Consider the following 20,856-nt stretch of genomic DNA (forward strand, 5'->3'; position numbering starts at 1 on the left):
GCTAAGTAAAACTGGATTGGATTTGAAAAGGAATAACCCAAGGGTGACTGAATTTTTTCAGAGTACGTAATGCTTCAACTGCAGTTTAAACATGAACTGCAAGGTTTTTTTCTTGACAGTTTGTAGCCTGCCCTCAAAAATGCATAAAAAACAAACACATACCAAGCAAATAAAGAAAATAAAAATCAGGCTAAAGCATGACCTTCAGTCAGTGATAATCAGAAAGCAAACAAGCAGAAACATAAACAAAAATCAATTATGGTTTCCATCCACACACACACATACACACACCTTGTCTGGGCTGCTCTCCGGTCCAGTTTCCTGGGCAGACACGGTCCCCTGGTGCTCATGGGAAATAGTGAGCATGCCAGGCCCCACAAAGGCGTCCTTTCAGCCGCCCGCATGCTTGACCTGTGCGGGGTCAGCGATCTGCTTTGTGCCCCGCGACCCCTGAGTGACCGGGGGTCACGGCAAGGGCCCGGGGTCAAATCTAGATGCCTGCGTCTAATTTCGCCCCAACTGGGTTATCCGTCCAAATCTGCCCTAAAATTTGCCCCCGCCTACCCCACCCTAAAACCCACTACTACCTCCACACATGGCTGAGTCCCATAGAAATACATAGGCACTCTGCAGCCTAATTGGACTACTGTGGAGTAGCGCTCACACTCAAGCTCTCTCATACTCTCTCTCATACACACACATGCTGCTCTGACCCCCTGTAACTGCACTAATACCCCATCCCATGGCCTTTGGTCTATCTTGAGGGATTAGGTGCAGAAAGACACACATACAAGCACAGATACATCCACATACACACATGCACACACACACTTACGAGCGCAGCAGGCCTGGCTGAGGGTCCACCTTGAGGGATTAGGTGCAGAGGGACAGGACCCTCCAGCCAATCAACCGCTCTGTCACATTGATTTTGAGGGGTCACTGGTGCACAATGGCCAGGGTTTTCCTGTCTTAACCTCTCTGATCACACACATATGCACGCACACACTCATGCACACAAAATGACAATAAACTTTATTTATATCATTTACATTAAAAGGCAGGCCCAGAAAAGTTATTCAAGTGAGGTTTAAATGCTGAATAAATGTGTAAAAAAAAAGAATTATAGAAGAATAGAAACTATATAAAAATGCAAGATTAAGAATTCTTACACATAAAGGCTATAAAAGCTTTTTCAGAGTTGAAGATTATTTAAAAAGATCTTGCACACATGCACACAAACACACACATGCAATTGAACCCCCCCCCATCCACCTCTCAAAGCTTCATCACATCTCTGCTTCTGAAAATCCTCCGTCCCCGGGGTAAAGCACACCCGGCCGGGGGAAAGCTCCCAGGTCAACCCCCCTCCCCTTCCAACCCCTCTCTCCTTCTTCTCCTTCCTGGTCAAACAACACAATAGTCGTCTATCAGAGAGGGCACCGGGCAGGCGCTTTGCCTGACTGAAATAAACCCGGTCACAACATTTCAGGTTCTCGGGCTGAATATTTTCTCTGACGTCATCCACAATTTGTCTGTTCTGTTTTTGTCTCTTTTTTTGTTCCCCCTAATACCTCACATCCCTCTGTTGCCTGTTTCCCTTTCCTGAAGGGACTCTCCATGGCATCTGGAAAAACAGGATTCGTGAATGTCTGTTGGTGGAAGAACTGGTCAGGGGCCTGTTCCATAAAGGGACTTATGCAGGGAAACTAGTTGAATTTGCTTTAACATAACCGAAAACACACCAACCAGGTGTCCATCCAATTGTATCGCAAATTGTAACCAAATTTGAGAAAATCTGCAAGAAAAAATAAAATAAATGCTTCTTTGCATCAACTACCATTAAGTGACTATTAGGAGGTGGTTCATCTTTATAGGCAGGAGGTGGCATCAGTTTTCCAGTCAGAAATCCATTAATAGGGCGACAACTGAAACTAAAACAGTGAAAAACAAGAAATTTAATGGAAATACAACATTTCTCTTTTTTTCACCCCCTATCTGACCATAAATTAAACTAGAATTACCTAGCTAGCACCACCCATGTTCGATCCACTTTACATCCCGCTGTTAGGTGACTCACTGGGGTGAGAGTGACGCTAAACCTTCAGTTAGTGGCTCTGGCAACTCAAATTCAGCCAGCGCACACCCTTAGCATAAGTACTCATGCTGCAGAAAAGTGGCCCTTGTGAGTGATATAGAATTATATATGAATTATTAAATCATAAGTGATGTGTCAAAGTGTTAGTCGCATTTTGTTGTTGTTGCTGGTTGCGGTTTATATAGAACCCATAGGATTCAGAGTCCCATCAAAGGATCACAACATAAATCTGGGGGTCATGAGATAATTAGAGGTAAGAGAGAATTAAAAACATTAATTCCACATACATTTGTATTCCTTCTTTTTTTCTCTCGAATCTTTGTATTTTTGTTAATACAATTGATAGCATTTATTTTATATTTAAGGAAAAAAAGAAGAAAAATCACTTTTGGTTGGACTGACAGCATAGACACATGAAACATTCATTGAATTTAAGCTTATTATATGCTTTACATGTAAAATCATAATATTTCCAGGGGAGCAGCCTGTTGCAGCAGCTTTTTCGCTACTTTCCTAGTTTTTCCTATTTCACTTTGTGTATCACAGGCTCTTTATTCAGGCTTGTATTGTTTTTTGTTTTATTTTTATATTCTTATTTTAGTTTAGCTTTTTTAGTATGCTGTTTTTAAAAAACAAGATGGAAAAGAGGAAAATGTATCCTTTTGCTTTCTCCATTTATCTATACTTACTACTGTGATCTTTGTGCTGCTGTAACAACTACATTTTCCCTCTGGTGCTCAGTCAAGATTTATCTTATCTTACCTTAACTTGTAGCTGACGGATAAAAACAAGTAGGTCAAAAGTACAAAAAGGTCGACTAAAGTGGGCCACACAACATGAAGAAAGTTCTCAAGAAATGACAAAACCACATGCTTCAATCAAGGCCGGATTAAGCATATGGGCAACTGGGCAATTGCCCAGAGGCCCACGACCTCTAAAGGGCCCAGGGCAGAGTGGGCACAAGCAAAATATCCGGTTATCTCTCGCTTATATGTTAAACTGTCCATCGGAGCCGTTGCTCAAAAATGAATTTTGAGGTGACAGGGTGATTTCTGTTTAAAATGAGCTGAGGACCAAAATGCTACTTGATTCTAGATTCTTGATTTTTGTTTGTCTTGTCTTCCTCTGTGATGGCTCTATCAATTCAATACATTTGTGCTGCTGGGAATAGGTGTTGTTCAATAAGTATTAGATCCTTTGAAAGTGGTTGCTTACTTATTTTTTTGTGAAAATTGAGGACACTTTTTTTTTGTACGGTGTCCTTCAGTGCCAAGAAAGGCGACTTCCAAATAAAATGTATTATCATTATTATCTATGTAGTGGGTCAATTTTGCCAGATTATACTGATGCTGATGTGTTTTGTTTTCATAACATCATATGTGAGTGAATGGCCTTGACAAGAGGACATAGTGGTGCATTTGTAGTTCTATGAGCGTTTGAACATATGTACATGAAAATGCACTTGATGACAGTTAGTTATTGATGTATTGAGTACATTTATTTATTGTTGTTTGCACTTAAAAAACATACAATCGTTAAGAAATAACAGTACAAGAAACAGTAAAAGAAAATGCAGGAAAGATCAAAAAGCCCTAAGGGTACATTAACTGTATATTACTGTAATTTATTCTATATTTTGCCAGATTATGGTGATTCTGCCCAGGGTACAGCAAAGTGTTAATCTGGCCCTGGCTTCAAGAAAGTAAAGCGGAAAGGGAAGAAGATTTAACCCCCAGGTGTTGTGGTCGTGTCTGCACTGCGACCACTAGTGGGCGCCAGAGTGTTTCAGCAGTAATGAGGCCAGCAGCCCGTGTTGTCTTCTCTCACTTCCTCGACTGTAATCTCTACTTCCTGGATACGCGTTCACAGAAACAGCCAGGTTGGATTTGCTGTATTTAAACTGAGTTTTCTCCAACCTGTTGCTTATACACACACGCGAAGACGGGTTTTTTCCAACGATAAATGGCAGTTTATTGTCAGGAAATTACAAATGATGACGTAACCGGGACAGTGACGCTGTAGGCGCAGAAGTCGCGGAGAAGGTGAACAACTAATTAAACTACAAACCCTTAACGTTAGCTTAACCTGCTAGATAAAAGCTACACTCGTAATGACACGTTGGTCCACATTTTAATAAGTTTTATTTTTGTCTGTGTTAGTTTTACTAAACGACGACAGGTTAACGCGTGTTGGATGTTAAACTCACGCCTGGATTCCACTGGATGCGTAACGACTCCGACAGGGGTCTGTCCGCAACGGCTGCGTATCTACGCAGTCCGTCAACACCCACCGGATCCGTCTGTGTCGGAGCTGTTGCGGACAGCAGAGTCCCGAGGACGCACGAGATCTCGCGAATTCACGCCTAATCAATTGATATAACTGGAAGATAATCAACATCTCCTCGTTAATGACTGGAGACAAATCCAGCGACTCCGTCTTAACGAGCGCTAACGAGGTCGGCCGGCTTGTTAACGAGCCGGCCGACCTCGTTAGCGAACCCGAGGTATTTTATTTTGAAAATATACCGGTGTTTTATTTTGTGTCTGTGCAAGACTTCCTGTCCCGAACGATCTGCTCTGTGCTGAATTTATGCGTAGTGCTCCGTCGTCCGACAAAAATAGAAGCTCTGCGCAAGTGTTGCGAGGGCTGTCGGATGGCCCTGCGTTGTCGGACTCATTACGCAGCGGATCTGCAGTCGGTGGAATCTCACACATTGATTATAATGGGTGCGTAACGGCTCCGACGACGGATCTGCAGCCGTTACGCATCCAGTGGAATCCAGGCGTCAGTTGTGTGTGTGTTTTCCCCTAAGAGCGCCACGTCATTGATCGGCGGGGGAGTCCGGAAAACAAACCCGAGGTCCCGTTTGGACCGGATAAAAACAGACAAACACTTCACCGTTTGCCTTCCATGAGCTGCCGGGCCTGTGCTGTTTGACATTTTATTACCAAAAAGGAGGAGCAGTGGTTGAAAATGACGGCGTCTAACTGGGGTCTCATCATGAACGTGGTGAACAGCATAGTGGGAGTCAGTGTACTCACCATGCCCTTCTGCTTCAAACAGGTGGGTCGACAAACCGCTTCCCGGAAACACGAGACTTACTTTTCAATGTTTTCAGCAACGGTGGAAAAATTATTTAGTGGATTTACTTGAGTAAAAGTACCAGTATATATTAAATATTACACTTTTATGGATGTGTTTTATTTACTTGGCAGGAACATTTTTATAACGTGAAATGTATCCTGCATACACATACAAAAAAAATATTAGACCACCAGTGGCGGTTCTAGACCAGTTTTACTGTGGGGGCCAAGGAGGGGCCAGTGTTTAATCAGAGGGGCACATTAGCACATGGAAAAATGGCAAAGATGATATTTAAGTATTCAAAATCTTTGAATGTCTTGAAAAAGACACAAAATGACCAAAAAAGACACAAAATGACCATAAAAAGACACAAAATAACTAAACAGACACAAAAAAGACACATAAATGACACCAATGACAAAAAAAGACACAAAATAACAAAAAAAAGACACAAAATTAATAAAAAAGACACAACAACAGACACAAAATTACTAAAAAAAAAGACACAAAAAAGACATAAATGACCAAAAAAGACACAGAATGACTTACAAAGACATGTAAAGACATGAAAAGGATTCAAAAATGGACAAAATAGCCCAATAAGACTCCAGAGAGTTAAACTATTATACAATGTACACATTCTGGGTTCCTTTTGTGTACAATGAGATATTGTTTGAACAAAAAAAAGGTTAGAATTGTTCCATTGTTCATTGTTATAAATTGATCATTTTATTATTAATTTGACACAGGGGCCACAGCAGGGGCCAAAGGCTTCTTCACAGGGGCAGTGGCCCCTGGAGGCCCCTGTGTAGAACCGCCACTGTAGACCACCCTTGTTTTCTCCTTGCTTTCTTGTTCATTTAATGCCTGGTACAACTAAAGGTACATTTGTTTGGACAAATACACTGAAGACAACAAAAATAGCTCATAAAAGTATTTTTGTTAATATAATTGATAGCATTTATATTTAATGGAAAAAAAAGAAGAAAAATCACTTTTGGTTGGACTGACAGCATAGACACATGAAACATTCATTGAATTTAAGCTTATTATATGCTTTACATGTAACATCATAATAATATTTCCAGGGGAGCAGCCTGTTGCAGCAGCTTTTTCGCTACTTTCCTCGTTTTTCCTATTTTCACTTTGTGTATCACAAGCTCTTTATTCAGGCTTGTATTGTTTTTTGTTTTATTTTCATATTCTTATTTTAGTTTAGCGTTTTTAGTATGCTGCTTTTAAAAAACAAGATGGAAAAGAGGAAAACGTATCCTTCTGCTTTCTCCATTTATCTATACTTACTACTGTGATCTTTGTGCTGCTGTAACAACTACATTTTCCCTCTGGTGCTCAGTCAAGATTTATCTTATCTTACCTTAACTTGTAGCTGACGGATAAAAACAAGTAGGTCAAAAGTACTAAAAGCTTGACTAAAGTGGGCCACACAACATGAAGAAAGTTCTCAAGAAATGAGACTAAAGGACCCAGGGCAGTGTGGACACAATCAAAATATCTGCTTATCTCTCGCTTATATGTTAACAACAAAAATAGCTCATAAAAGTTTAATTTAAGAGCTGATATCTTGACATTCTCCATGGTTTTCTTGATGAGGATTTTGCTTATTAAAATGAACAAGAAAATGAAGAAAACAGTGGTCTAATAATTTTTTCCATGACTGTAAGTGTGGCATTTCAAAAAATACTACAACATTATTTGCATCAAAATGTACTAAAAAAGTAAGAGTAGACCTTGGCAACAATTCAATATGATAATTTATTGTCTTTTAATGGATCCACTTTATTATGTACACCTATTCAACTGCTCATTAATGCAAATGTCTAATCAGCCAATCACATGGCAGCTACTAAATTCATTGATGCATGTAGACATGGAGAAGACGGCCTGGTGAAGTTCAGTGTTGTTGACGGATGGGCTGGTCTGAGTATTTCAAAAACTGCTCATCTACTGGGATTTTCACACACAACCATCTCTAGGGTTCACAGAGAATGGTCCGAAAAAGAGAAAATATCCAGTGAGCCAAAATGCCTTGTTGATGCCAGAGGTCAGAGGAGAATGGCCGAACTAGTTTGAGATGATAAAAAGGCAACATAACTCAAATAACCGCTCGTTACAACCAAGGTCTGCAGAAGAAGTTAAATTGCTACTTAGTTGCATGCATGTAAAAATGGTGTATAGCTAGAAATACGTATTTTTTTCATTTGCTCTGAACGTTTTAATTGAATTAGAAAATACTCAGAACTTTTAATTTGTCAGTTTTTCAAATCATACTGGAATAAACAAAAATAGGTTTTAACATGCTTTAGCCAGAAAACATGCTGTATTGTGATGTATCTTGTTATCGAGATTCAAGAGTTTTTTATTGTCATTTTTCAAGATAACGAAATTTCCTTCAGACTCACGGCTTAAAGACATACAATATGTTAAAAAGACACACAATACGTTAGATATGAAATTACCTATATCCAGATAGAAGATTTTGGCCATTTTGCCGCTCAAAGTAAAAGTACTTTTTGCACATATAGACTATAATATCAGTGATAAAGTATAATTCTGTTTTGTCTATTATCACTATTGCATTAACATGTAAGCAGTACTTTAATTTTTTAGCAGCCCTTTTAAGCAGTAGAAGTATAAAGTGGTAATATGGAAATACTTGGGTACCAAAAGACTGTACTTATGTGCAGTACTGAGTTAAACTACATAGTACTTTCCATCATTGACTATGTATATGTTTTGCACAAATACAAAGATAGTCTAAAGTCTAGATGTTGGAAAATGTTTCTAGTAGCATTTATATTAGCTTTTATTTATTTCTACTAATATTAGTTGAATATCAAGAGACACATTCCATAAAACCTGGTGAAGTATACCGTTATCTAAAATCTCTGGCATGATTTGGTCCCAACTACACTATAATTCTGGAAAACAACACACACAAAGTGACATACATCAAGTGCAAATTAACAAGCTGCAGTAGTTCACCGTAATAGTATTATATCCAGGCAGTAGTAGTTTGGGGTGGCGATTAATTTATATTTATATTATAATAATATAAAACAGCTGATGACATACATCGTGACACAAATCAACAGCAGCACAAACTACAGCTCCCAAAATGACCACAAATCAGTTGAATCAACATCTGGAAAAAAGTGTTTCAACAAAAACTTAAAAGCTGATATAAGTGAGAGTGAGCTTCGTTTCGAAGTTTGTGGACATCAGTGTGAAGGGATATTTACTCAGTGATTGACAGGGTTGCTTTTATCGCCTGGCAACTTCCTCATAAGATCAATGGACGCTTGGTTGGACATTAACAGCCTCTCCATCTGTTGTGAGACGGCATCAAGAGTATTTTTCCCACTAAAACATTTGAGCAAATTGTCTTACAGGTTTTGGTTCACAAATACTAAACTTGTTTTTAGATCTTCTGTGTTTGCAAAAGTTGTTTAAGTTCCCTTTGGCAAAACACCATAAGGCAAGGCTTCACCTTTCAACCTGCTTTTTGTCTTTTGGTGTATTTCCTACTTGTATAATTTGACAGGATTTTGCACTTGATTTCAGTAATATGACCAGTTTCAGGACAACTTTATGTATGTGTGCTGTTTTTTTAAGTGTTTCTCTGTCCTCCTACAGTGTGGGATAGTGCTGGGAACTCTGCTGTTGTTCTTCTGCTCGTGGATGACCCACAAGTCCTGCATGTTCCTGGTCAACACAGCAAGCAGCACTAAAAGAAGGACCTATGCAGGATTGGGTAAGTTTAAATAGTAAGAAATAAATAAACTAAATGATTACTGACAGTTAGCCGCAGCGACGACAGCTAATGTGACTGAACGGACAGATGAAATTGTGTCAGCTACAGGAAGTTAAACTTAATTTACAGAAATCCACATCACTGCCCACAATGATTTTTTTCCCCCCATGTCGCCATCTGTTTATCCTCATGCTTTTCACACTGACGTCACTCTCTTCTCTGCAGCCTTTCATGCTTACGGGAAACCAGGAAAAACTGTGGTGGAGATGAGGCAAGTCTTATTATTAATTCACAACACACATTATGCTGTATTTGAAGCCAGTATTACTTCTTGTTTTTCTACAGATAATTATCAGAGAAACAAAGTGGAATTATATCCAGAGCCATAACACAAATAATAATTTATGTTTTCTCTGTCCCCCTGCAGTATGATCGGTTTGATGTTGGGGACCTGTATCGCCTTCTACGTTGTGATAGCGGATCTGGGCTCAAATTTTTTCGCTCAGCTGTTGGGTTTACAGGTTTGACATGATTATTTGCTACACTCATCACTCTGTCTTTTAACATACATTTCATATCCACTGCACTCTTCTGTGTCCCCCTTAACTTTACCCTAAAGTAGGGGTGAATACTCGACACATTGCAAGACAATAATTATGATACATCATGACGTCTGTGTAACTGAAGAAGAAAAAATATCCATAGCAGGAATTCTAAATATATTCACTGCATTGTGGTGTTAGTTTCACAGAATTAAGACAACTGAGATGAAACAGTGTGCAATAAAGTACAAGAAGTCTTAGCTCAGTGCCTCTTTAACACACACACACACACACACTGACTGAAACTTGTCCACACATGTCATCATTCCAATGTAAAATTGCTGTAAATTGCCAGAAAGCGGAAAAATTCTGTGGTTAAAATGTTTAAAGGAAGGTTACAACTACGCCTTTCATAAATGTTTTCTGTCAGTTTTAATTAAGTTTTCATAAAACTAAAAAATGGTGCCTCATTCACATCATAAGCCCCACTATGAGAAGTCATGAATTAGTAACTCTGGTAAGTAAAATCCCTTTAGAGCACCTGTATGCTTTACTAAAAAATAGCTGGCGCCAGTGTATGAATGATAGATCACAAGAGGGAGGAATATGATAAATGCCTGTGTGGATATTTTGTCCCGCCCCTACTCTATAAGCAACCAAAACCACTAATAACTAGTAAATGTTGAAAAAACAGGTCGAGGTAAGTCAACAAAGTTTCAAAGATCAGAAACGATGTTGTATTATGGTGTCACACTGTCCTCTAAAGGTGACCGGTAGTTTCCGCGTGCTGCTGCTGATCATCGTGTCTCTGTTCATCGTCCTCCCACTGAGTCTGCAGAGGAACATGATGTCCTCCATCCAGTCCTTCTCCGCTATGGCCCTCATGTTCTACACCCTCTTCATGTTCACGGTGAGCCCACAGACAGCTAACACTTGCATAATGCGGCTGAACCAACTGTAAATGGAAACATTTTAATCACAAAGCTTGACAGTCAAAATAAGTTAGAATGAAAGATTAAATTACTTTTATTAAGTTTGCTGCAGCACAAAAAGTCAAATTAGGTAGAAAGATGTTTATTTTAGTGATTCCCGCTACTGTTAAGAATTGTCAATGTGTACAGTACATATGAAGTATCAATTAGATCAGAAACTGTTTATAAACTGTTTATAATATATGAAATTTTACATTTATATGAAAAGTGCAGTGATTCAAAATGTGTCTTGACAAACTAATCCACCATGTTGAAGTATGTATTTTTATTCCTACCAATGAAGGATAGTTTGTCTTACAGAATTTTTACATTTTATCTATATTGTCAAATGATTACTGAGATTTTTTGTGTGTTTTTATGTTCTCTGTTTTTTTCCCAACGTCCTAGGTTTGATTCTGAAACCAATGTGCTCTTTATTGTAGTCTTCTTCTCCAGTACATATAAATACTGTAACCTGTAACAGTTAATTGACCTTGCTCTCTGTTTTAACTCATTTGATTTTCAGAATATTTTTTGGATAGGTGTTATTTTGTTGAAATTCTGTGTTAATTCCTCCTTAATTGCTCCATTGTACAGAGCCGTGTCTCCCTTACCGACACATTATTGTCTTGCTCCCCTTTTTTAAAGAGCAAATTCACACTAAATCACATCAGGCAGAAAACAATTGCTGCACTGCTCTTTATAGGCTGAAACCGAGGCTTTCCCCTGGGAAGGAGACACCACTCGGAAATGGCCACTAGAGACTTTTTAAGCACTATAAGCGCAAAGTAAATGGAGGTCACATAGTCAACTCCACTAAATCAAAAAGCCACTGCAACTTAAGGGAATTCTCTTTCTATATTTGCTCTTTTGTTGCTGGATATAAATACGTCAGATGAATTTGATGTATTTCAGAATCATTTTTTCGAGCCCAGTCATTGCTGTTTGTACAGCCCGTCAAATGCATTTAACATATAACTTGTATTTTTTTAAAGGACTTTTATTCTCTTGTGAGCACAGTTCTATTCATACAAATATTTCTGCCCCAGTCAATCAGCACAGAGTGTCTCTAAAGTTAGTACTAACCTTCATGTTTTTTTGTGACATATAGTATCTCCTTCAAGAACCTTGAAAGATTAGAAGATTCAAGGTTTCAGATTTCTAGCAATGTAACCTTGCCTCAACCCTTCAATGATGTTGGAGTTTGGTCTTTCTTTGAAACATTTGAACCATTCTCCACTTCTGGCCACACTCCAACCAGTCATGTCCAAACAAGGGAATGTTTAATATAAAAATTATTATTTGTAATATTTCACAATTTCTTTTTTTTCCCTCTGGTTAAAAAGTAAAAAAAATAGCCTTTTAGATTTGTTTGCAAAGATAAAACTATACATCCACAGTGCAAACTAGGGCTGAAACTAACAATTTTCTTTTCATTATTATTTGACCTTCTGAACCCCAAGCAGTTTCAAGATGTTTTTTGCTACACATTACATTTTTCTCACTTTGGCCTTGTTTGGACTACAGTCCCTCACCTCTTTGGGAACAGCACAATCACGTAGGAGAACTCAAAAATGTCTGTTGACTGAATTTCTGTCAGATTACTGTATGTCTCAAATGAGTCATTAAAGGTGTCCTAGATGCGTTAAGAAGTGTAGAATTTAATTTTTTTTCCAGGATTAGGTTAGAGCAAATGCTTTATTTTTGGCAAAAAATAAGAAGTTTAAAGTGAGACATGTAGAGTATAAAGTTATAAAGTTATTTAGATGAAACGTCGCTGCTTTAAGTTTGGTTTAATGATCCTACAAGAAATCTCATAGATTGAATAATTTTATGATAATTTATGTTTAAGTTTCTGGCTATGATTAATGTAATGTATTAGTCTTTCTAGTAGGATGTGAGTCAGTGACGCACTGTTTGCATTTAACGTTAAGCTACATAAAACACACAGCTCTCTCACAGCTCTGATGGATCTTTGCTTCACAGGTTGGAGTGTGGTCAGAGGTGCAACATGCTAAAAAGTTGGCTAACGGTGGAGCAGGAGTTTTGTGCCTCATGTGATTCAGCTCATTTACTCTTTAAATGCACACAAACAGTTTGTGTGTGTGGTTCTGTTTTACTGACCTGTATCACTGCCTCTACAGACTTCTCACTGCTGTTTACAGTCTCTCTGTGTGATGTGACGTGTAGCATGGCGATAACCTGGAGCAGCCGTGTGGTGTGTGTCTGGCTTTAGATCCAGGCCCGGCCCAGTCCAGACCCCTAACCCTCTAACAGTGATGTATCTCCTTCCCTCCCTCCTTTCATACCTACCCTCCGTTTCTCCTCTCTGCTCATTTGCACCCCTTTATTCTCTTCTTTTCCCCTCGTGTCTTTCTGCTCTCCCTCACTCTCCTCGACTACCTCCTCTGCACCCTTTTGTTTACTCCCCTCTGTCCCACTGCTGCTGTCGCTGTAGATAGTGTTGTCGTCTCTGCGCTACGGCATAATCTCAGGCTCCTGGGTGGAGCGGGTTCACCTGTGGCGCTTCAAGGGCGTCATTCAGTGCCTGCCCATTATCGCCACAACCTTCTGCTGTCACCCGTAAGTAAACCAAGGAAACCACCCCCTGAAATAATACCACCGTGAGTTGGGGGGGTTGGAGAGTGAAGGAAGCCAGATGTTTTCCCTGCATCTTTGCGCTCCTTAAACCCCCTCCCTCCTACCTGAACCCTACGCCTCCTCCTCTCACTCATCCCCATTTTTTCACCTTTTAATTCGGGTTTGGTCTGAGCCATTTGAGCTCTGTGAGTGTGTCGGCCTGTGTGTGTGTGTGTGCTTTTGGTGGCAGTAGTTAACAAGGCAGAGAAGTGTAAAATACTGAGGTAAATGTTTCATCTTTGCTGCCCTCCCACCGCTGCCCCACACCCAGGATGAGCAGCCTGGGTGTGGGTGTGGGAGGCTGCAGGGTTACGGAGTGTTCTGCTGTCCTTTGGGACTTTATCAGGTAATTAAAGGAGTAAGACGTAAGAAACTCATGCTGATCGAAAACCTGTGGTGCCGTTTTTGTCCAGATTACCCTTCCATAAGCCTTTTATTTTGATCAAATTTATGATTTCACTTCTATTCATGACACATCACCTTCATTACTCAGTTGTTTCTGCTATGACAGGTTTTTGTTCAGTATGGGGTCTCATTGTTGGTTCCCTTTCTTCATTTTCTCTGGTTTTCTCTCCTCATTGATTACTTTCATTATCTGTCTGTGAGCCGTCAGCATGGGTGCAGCCCCCTTCCTCTTCTTCGTGCTCTTCCCCCCCACTTATTTTCATTTGGTTCGGGCCGTAACCCCACCCCCCCCTCCTTCCCCTCAGATGGTGCTGTCCTCGTTCAAACACGGGCTGCTCAGTGGCTGGTGGCTAGGGCAGGTCTATCTGGTGCGCTGGGAGGGCGTGTTTCGCTGTCTCCCCATCTGTGGGATGGCCTTCGCCTGTCAGTCGTAAGTACTCCTCCCGCCCCCTCCACCCCGCACAGGACCACGTAATGACACTAATGTCAAACAAGACTCCAAACAAGCTTCAGAATCTGGGGGAAATCTGACAGTAGTCCTAAAATCATGTGGTGGGTAGTTGTAAAAACTGGGGCTTTTCAACTGACTAACTCCTGCAGCGGCACAATTTAATCTTTAATCGCTATCAGTCATCCGTGCATGTGCACTGAAATTATTCCTTTAAGCCAGAGTGGAAGGTTTGGGGTGAATTCGTCATGTAAAGAAACACACAAATTTGCGGTGGAGATAAAGTGGTTGTTGAGAGATTACTAGTTGCAAAAGGAGGCTGCTTATTATTGCTAATGTGCTTTTCACAGTCAGCTCATCTTTTTCTGCTCCACAGTCGGGGCCGCCTTCTCTAGAGTTCACCTGAGACTTAAACAGATGTTTGTCCATGCTACTGCTTTTGTTTTTGTTTTTCTCATGTGGCATGAATAACACTCAATTTGGCTACAGTTAAGAAAGGAAACAATTGTTGGAAGATGGTGTAATTCGGGCTGTCATGCAACCTTTTAATGTCACAAAACTTGCTGTGAAAAAAGTGATTGCAAATTCAGAATTTCTTAAAGGAATTATTAGGATTTTTTAAGTGGTGTTGTATGAGGTACTTCCATGGTCAGTATATTAGGTACAGTGGTCCACAGCAGCACAATGCTTTGCTTCTGTGCTGGTACTCACTGTGCTGACCGCCATCCACTGCAGGTAATAAACTGACTATAGATAAGTACCTCATACATCACCACTTTACAAAAACTGAACTATTCCTTTATTTCTATCCTGCAAAAAGGAGAAATAACACTATTTGTGAGAACTTCCTGCCCATTTCCAATTAACTTTCCTGATCTGAAACAATTAGCAAAATGTAGATGCTGACCAACAGTAGCTAGTGTTGCAAATACTGAACACTGCTTTTTTTTTCACGCCAATCTTGGAATCGCATTAACTTTCCCTGCAGAGATCACACTACGACTTGTCACTTCTCAGTCTCGCACCACATTCATTCATTTTTCCATGTCCATCCATCTGCATGCTCTGTCACTGCCTCTCTTGTCCTGTCCTGTACGCTTTAGTGCTTGCTTGGGTTTGCTGTGAGTTGATTGGGTGAAGGTCTAATGGGTTCTGGGTGTATGAAGTCTTATCTTTGATTTGAAAGCAGTGCTGGGGAAGGATGTAGGGTGTGTGACGGTGAGGTCATTAGGGGCCAGATGTTTGGGTGGTGCTGCTCTATGGGTTAGTTTGTGTGTGAGAGAGAGAGAGAGAGAGAAAGAGAGAGAGAGAGTGAGGTAAGTGGCAGGAGTGGGTGACCGTAGCCTTGAGACTGAAACGAGACTTTAATTAACGTAATCGCACAAAGCCAACATAACATTATGGTATGGCGGGGCGTGTTCATTAGCGCGGAGGTGCGGGCGTGTTAGAAGAAGAAGAAGAAAGTGTGCACTTGTGCGTGTTTATGCATGTGTGTTCTGTGCGTCGGTTCCCACTAGCAGTGCTGAGTGATATTTGGCAGGGCGATTTCTTGGCCTGCGGTCAGGCCGAGCGAGGCAAGCGCTCCGTTAGGCGGCAGGCAGCTAAAGCCAAACCACTAATCAACACATTGGACTCCCGCCATCTTACAGACACACACTGATGTATTCACAGGCTGATTAAACAGCTCTCAGCACATTGGATTTTTATTACATTCATGAAATGTGTTTACTTTCAGTTAAAACATTACTTAACATCACCATTATGACGGGATGGGAGCTGGCCCTGTTGTTTTTTGGCTGCGCGAGGAGCAGTTAGCTCATAATAGAGGGACATAAGAAAAACATGTGCAGCGAAAATGTCCCTCTGTGATGCTACTGTCAGCATGCTTTCAACTCCAAGTTAATGATATTATCTACAGCGCGCACTCAAGCCCTCCCAACACACTTTCCCACGTTTGCTTTGAAGACCTTCTCCGTCATATTTCCTCCGTTAAAGCAAAAACACATTAGCCTCTGAGTCAGGACTATTGAGTGACCATTAGATGCTTTAACTTCCCACTTACAATATGCTGTTTTCTTTAACCTTGGCTATGAGATTTACTGGTTTGCGGATTAAACAAGCGTCAAGAAAAAGCACCACAGGACAGTGCTTGCTCATAAAACCAGAGTGTGTGAAAGAGAGACGGGCAAAGAGAGAACGAGAGGCAGAGAAAGTTATGGTTTCTTGCTCTCTCTCTCTCTCTCTCTCTCTCTCTCTCTCTCTCTCTCTCTCTCTCTCTTTCTCTCTCCCTCATTTCTTCTCTCTGTTTCTTCCTCTCACATATATATGAGGGAGAGGGAGAAAGAGAAGAGGCGAGCACAAAGAGTCTGCCAGGAAAGTTTATAAGTCTCTAAAACCTGCCAGGCAATCGCTGTTATATATAAAGCCTGTAAATTCGCTGGTTAATGTGTCGATGGTCCCCTCTACATCGCCGTTCTTTCTTATAGCAGAAAATGACAGACAGGCAGTCTCAGGTGCAACGTCAGCCAGCCTCGACTACTGTCACCCATTCAGTGCCGCACACACACACGCACACACTCACATGTACACACTTCACCCCCACTGCTCTGACATAACTTCCATCTACTGCAAATAAAACATTTGCAAATGTAAATTGTTAGTTAATTATTATGTGTTGTATTAATTAGGGGTGTCACAATTCCAATACTGAATCGAAATTTGAAACAATTTAAAATTTTCACCATATGGCGTTATTGTGGTTTGCTCCAGAAAAATATGCCGGCTATATCACATCACATATCACACTTGACATCATGTAGCCTATGTTTTCAAAGAAGAATCTGTAAATGTTAATGACAGTTTTTAGGGCATAAACCAATGATCTGTTGATCCTCAGAATAAAGATTGTAGTACAATGACAAAACCTTAAAAAAAAGTTTAAATTGAAGATTGAGTTGAAAATCTAATCGAGTTGCAGATCTGAAGAATCGGGGCACCCCTAATATTTCTAAAAGGAAAAAAAAAATCCAGATGCTGTAAAACTTGTTGCATTCATGTGCTTGTCAGATGTTCTTACTATTACATTGCTGTGCGTCATGTTTCAGACTAACAAGACTCTCAATTACATCTGGCTATTTGGGTTTGGTGGTCCATTAATACAAGCAATAATCAACTAATCAGTTTATAAATCATGGGACAAATTCATCACTTAAAGATTCAGTCAGTGTAAACAAAACAAACCAAGTGGTAGGGTGATTTGATGAAATCTTCTAACCAGCTAACACCAACAAAATGTAAAAAAAAAAAAAGAAAAAGAAATCTTTTTACACATATTTTTCTTATTAAACTCAAAAATATAAACCATACAATTGAAATGTAACTTTCTTGCTTTCACTGAACTGAGATTCATTTAATTGCCATGTTAATACATCATAAAACACTTAGTCAAACCATCTTTGTTAGTCTTTCAAAGTGTGTTCCGCTTTAGAGGCACACCAATAAATTAGCAAAATAAAATGACAAAAATCGGTGATGAGCTGAGTACATCGGCATCATATTGGAGCCTATTTTTGTCATTTTATTTTGCTTATTTAATGGTCTGCCTCCAGAGCTAAGGAGTGGCCAACATAAATAGCCAATATTATTTGTCTAATTGCCAAACCCCCAGTACATGAACTAGATAATAAAAAAATATTCCACAAAAAATGTTATATATATAGTTTATAGTTGTTGTTAGTTGTTTCTTATCACCTATAGGTTGATTATATCTTTAGCTCCAGCAGGAGGGTTAAGCCACTGTGATATTTTATTATGTCAATAGAAAAAGAAATTGGTAAGCTATATTTAGATGTTTTATTTACTTGTTTGGCTTCTTAAGAGATTATTTAGGATCAAGTTTTGTTGAAAGTGAACTACATTCATTTACAAACAACGCAGGTAATGTGCAAATTTACACAAGTAACTTTCCTAAAACTTGAATAAGCTGAAAAAAATAAATAAAAAGTCACTTGTCTGAGTTGGCTGCTGACAAGAACATAAGGAGAGACATGCATCATTTGATTATTGAGTGGCTCCATATGGCTGCTCATTAAAGCAATCAGAGAAGTGTCCACTATCTATTTTAAGTGAGTGGATATCTAGACTGTTGTATGTTGCATGTTGTCAACTGTTTGAGCATTAAAAAGAAAATGCTGAGTCATGTAACACTCATGGGACCCCGACTCTTTAAGCCAGACAAACTTAGGAGTGTCACTTGTTTTAAAAGTTTTATATCATGAATGCAGCAGCTGCAGGGGGGTCTTTTATCACGCAGCATGCTGAGCGTGGTGTTGTTGGGCTGCTTGTCTCTCACAGGCAGGTGCTCCCGACCTACGACAGCCTGGATGAGCCGTCCGTCAAACGCATGAGCACCATCTTTACCTCGGCCCTCAACGTAGTCACCATCTTCTACATCACTGTGAGTGGAAACGCACTTCCACGTGCATGAGCCACCGCCATTTACACTGGCTAGATGTGCTACAGTCACATGGAAACAGATTTATTTTTGTTTCTGCTCATCCTGATCAAACATCTAAAAAACACACCGACAACTTATTGGATGTTGACCATTTTAATGTTTCCTGTAAGCAGTGGCGGTTCTAGACCAGTTTTACTGTGGGAGCCAAGGAGGGGCCAGTGGTTAATCAGAGGGGCACATTAGCACATTAAAAAATGGCAAAGATGATATTTAAGCATTCAAAATCTTTATTTTAGCTTATTTAAACATCTCATTTAAGTATATTTGGAAGATACAAATACATTGATTTAAATAATGACACTCACCAACAATAACAGTTTTTTTGTCTGACAATGGCATTTCTCACTTTTGTGCACAATCACTTTTTTATTTTGAAAGTGCAGTACAGTCAAAATGATCTATCTATATATATATATATATATATATATATATATATATACACACACACAATATTTTATTGCACAATTAAACTATTATACAATGTTCACATTCTGGGTTCCTTTTGTGTACAATGAAATATTGTTTGAACGAACAAAAAAAAGGTTGTTCCATTGTTCATCGTTATAAATTGATCATTTTATTATTAATTTGACACAAGGGGCCACAGCAGGGGCCAAAGGCTTCTTCACAGGGGCAGTGGCCCCTGTAGGCCCCTGTGTAGAACCGCCACTGCCTGTAAGAAATCAAATTATTTTTACATTTGTATCAGTAGTAAAGTGGTTCTTTTATTCTATTATTCTAGCATTAAAATAGTCCTGAAAGAGCATGTTTCCACCTGACAGCACATCAGATGTCTCATGCATGTGAGCACAGTTTCATTTAGAAAACAATGAGGAACAATTCTTCTACATATTCATGTCTCCCTCTTTGTGCCCCCCCCCAACCCTGTATTTGGTTCCCTCCACCTTTCTCTGAACCAGGTGGGTTTCTTTGGCTACGTCAGTTTCACAGAGAACATCGCAGGCAACGTGCTGATGAACTTTCCATCCAACCTGGTGACAGAGATGATCCGCGTGGGCTTCATGATGTCCGTGGCCGTCGGATTCCCCATGATGATCCTGCCCTGCCGCCAGGCCATCAACACCATGCTTTTTGAGCAGCAGGTAAGCTTGAACGCTATTATTATTATTTTTTTCAACAATATTTTTTATTGAAGTTTCAAGTGCATATCAAACTTTATGTTGAATATACAAACATTTTCATTTATATCCCCTCGAACATACATTCATTCACACAGACAAAGAAAATGAGTAAATAAAATGGACAGTGACAACAAACATCAATCTAATGCAAAATAAGTACTAAAATGAAATAAATAAGACTAAAGTGGAGCAAAATAAATAAATAAATAAATAAATAAATAAATAAATAAATAAATAAAATAAATAAATAAATAAATAAAGATAAAAATAAAATAAAAGGCAGGATCATTTCATAACCTATTGTTCAGTCAGTGTTATCCGTTTCATTGGTCAATAATGACATAAATGATTCCCAAATCCAAGCAAACTCCTCCTGTTTACCTTTAACAATGTATGTCAATCTCTCCAGTCCAAGACAAGTCATCAACTCCTTCTTCCATATTGCCATTGATGGTGGTTCTACATTTTTCCAATATAGTGCAATCACTCTCCTTGCATGGAGAAGTCCAAAGTCGATCATTTTTGATTTCCTCGTTGTTCTGATAGAGTCCTTGGGGTATATCCCGAGTATACAGACTGTTGATGTCAATGGAATGCTGCACTTAACCATCCGTGACAAACCTTGAACGCTATTATTACTTCTGATAATAGTAGGGATGTACCAAATGTCACTTTTGAGCCAAGTAGAGTTTGTGTGTCTGACGTCATCATCATGAAAACATCATTTTAAATCAGTTAACAAGATCCTCAATTTGACTAAGTGATTCATTGGATTGATTTAATAAGTCTATTCTAATTATGTTAACTTTCTTTAATAAATGTAATGTAGCGATATCCTAAATAGAGATAAGATCGCCGGAACCCGCACCGTTAATAGAGGAGCGTGCCTCCCTTTGTGTGGGGCAGCAGCAGGAAGCAGTGAGAATTTTGAAAGGCTTAACACCAACAAGCGTAGATTGAAGCAGAATATTTTGATTAAAAACGTATGCACTTTTAACTATTAAATCCATCTTTTTTTTTTCATTACATTTTAACCTTTGTCATTGGAAATGTTTGGATCACACAAGTCTGAAACCACTGCAACCTAATTCTACAAATAGTATAATACTAATATATTAATATAAATTATGTAACCTTGATCTGCAGCTGTGCAAAGATCCTGAGTTTAAACAGAATTAATAGACATGCAAGAAAAAAAAGGTTGATACAAAATTGGAATGTCAGCAACAGCATTATGAATG

The 20,856-nt window shown here is 39.4% G+C and overlaps 1 protein-coding gene across 6 annotated transcripts in view; it reads left to right on the forward strand.

Moving 5' to 3' along the window:
- The first annotated feature begins 3,924 nt into the window (after positions 1-3,924).
- slc38a10 (solute carrier family 38 member 10) overlaps positions 3,925-20,856 on the forward strand; it is a 28,151-nt gene continuing 11,219 nt past the window's right edge. For 2 of the 6 annotated variants that reach the window (XM_059325288.1, XM_059325289.1), the window contains exons 1-9: positions 3,925-4,137; positions 4,908-5,158; positions 8,834-8,951; positions 9,177-9,222; positions 9,379-9,472; positions 10,260-10,403; positions 12,923-13,047; positions 18,311-18,413; positions 19,394-19,576. In XM_059325288.1, coding sequence (XP_059181271.1) covers positions 5,069-5,158; positions 8,834-8,951; positions 9,177-9,222; positions 9,379-9,472; positions 10,260-10,403; positions 12,923-13,047; positions 18,311-18,413; positions 19,394-19,576 — 903 coding nt within the window. In that variant the 5' untranslated portion in view covers positions 3,925-4,137; positions 4,908-5,068. Of the gene's footprint in view, positions 4,138-4,907; positions 5,159-8,833; positions 8,952-9,176; positions 9,223-9,378; positions 9,473-10,259; positions 10,404-12,222; positions 13,048-13,814; positions 13,940-18,310; positions 18,414-19,393; positions 19,577-20,856 lie in introns of those variants that run through there. The other 4 variants (XM_059325287.1, XM_059325290.1, XM_059325291.1 and 1 more) reach the window with 3 other exon arrangements.

This window comes from Centropristis striata, chromosome 21, assembly GCF_030273125.1.
Source record: "Centropristis striata isolate RG_2023a ecotype Rhode Island chromosome 21, C.striata_1.0, whole genome shotgun sequence".
Lineage (NCBI taxonomy): Eukaryota > Metazoa > Chordata > Actinopteri > Perciformes > Serranidae > Centropristis > Centropristis striata.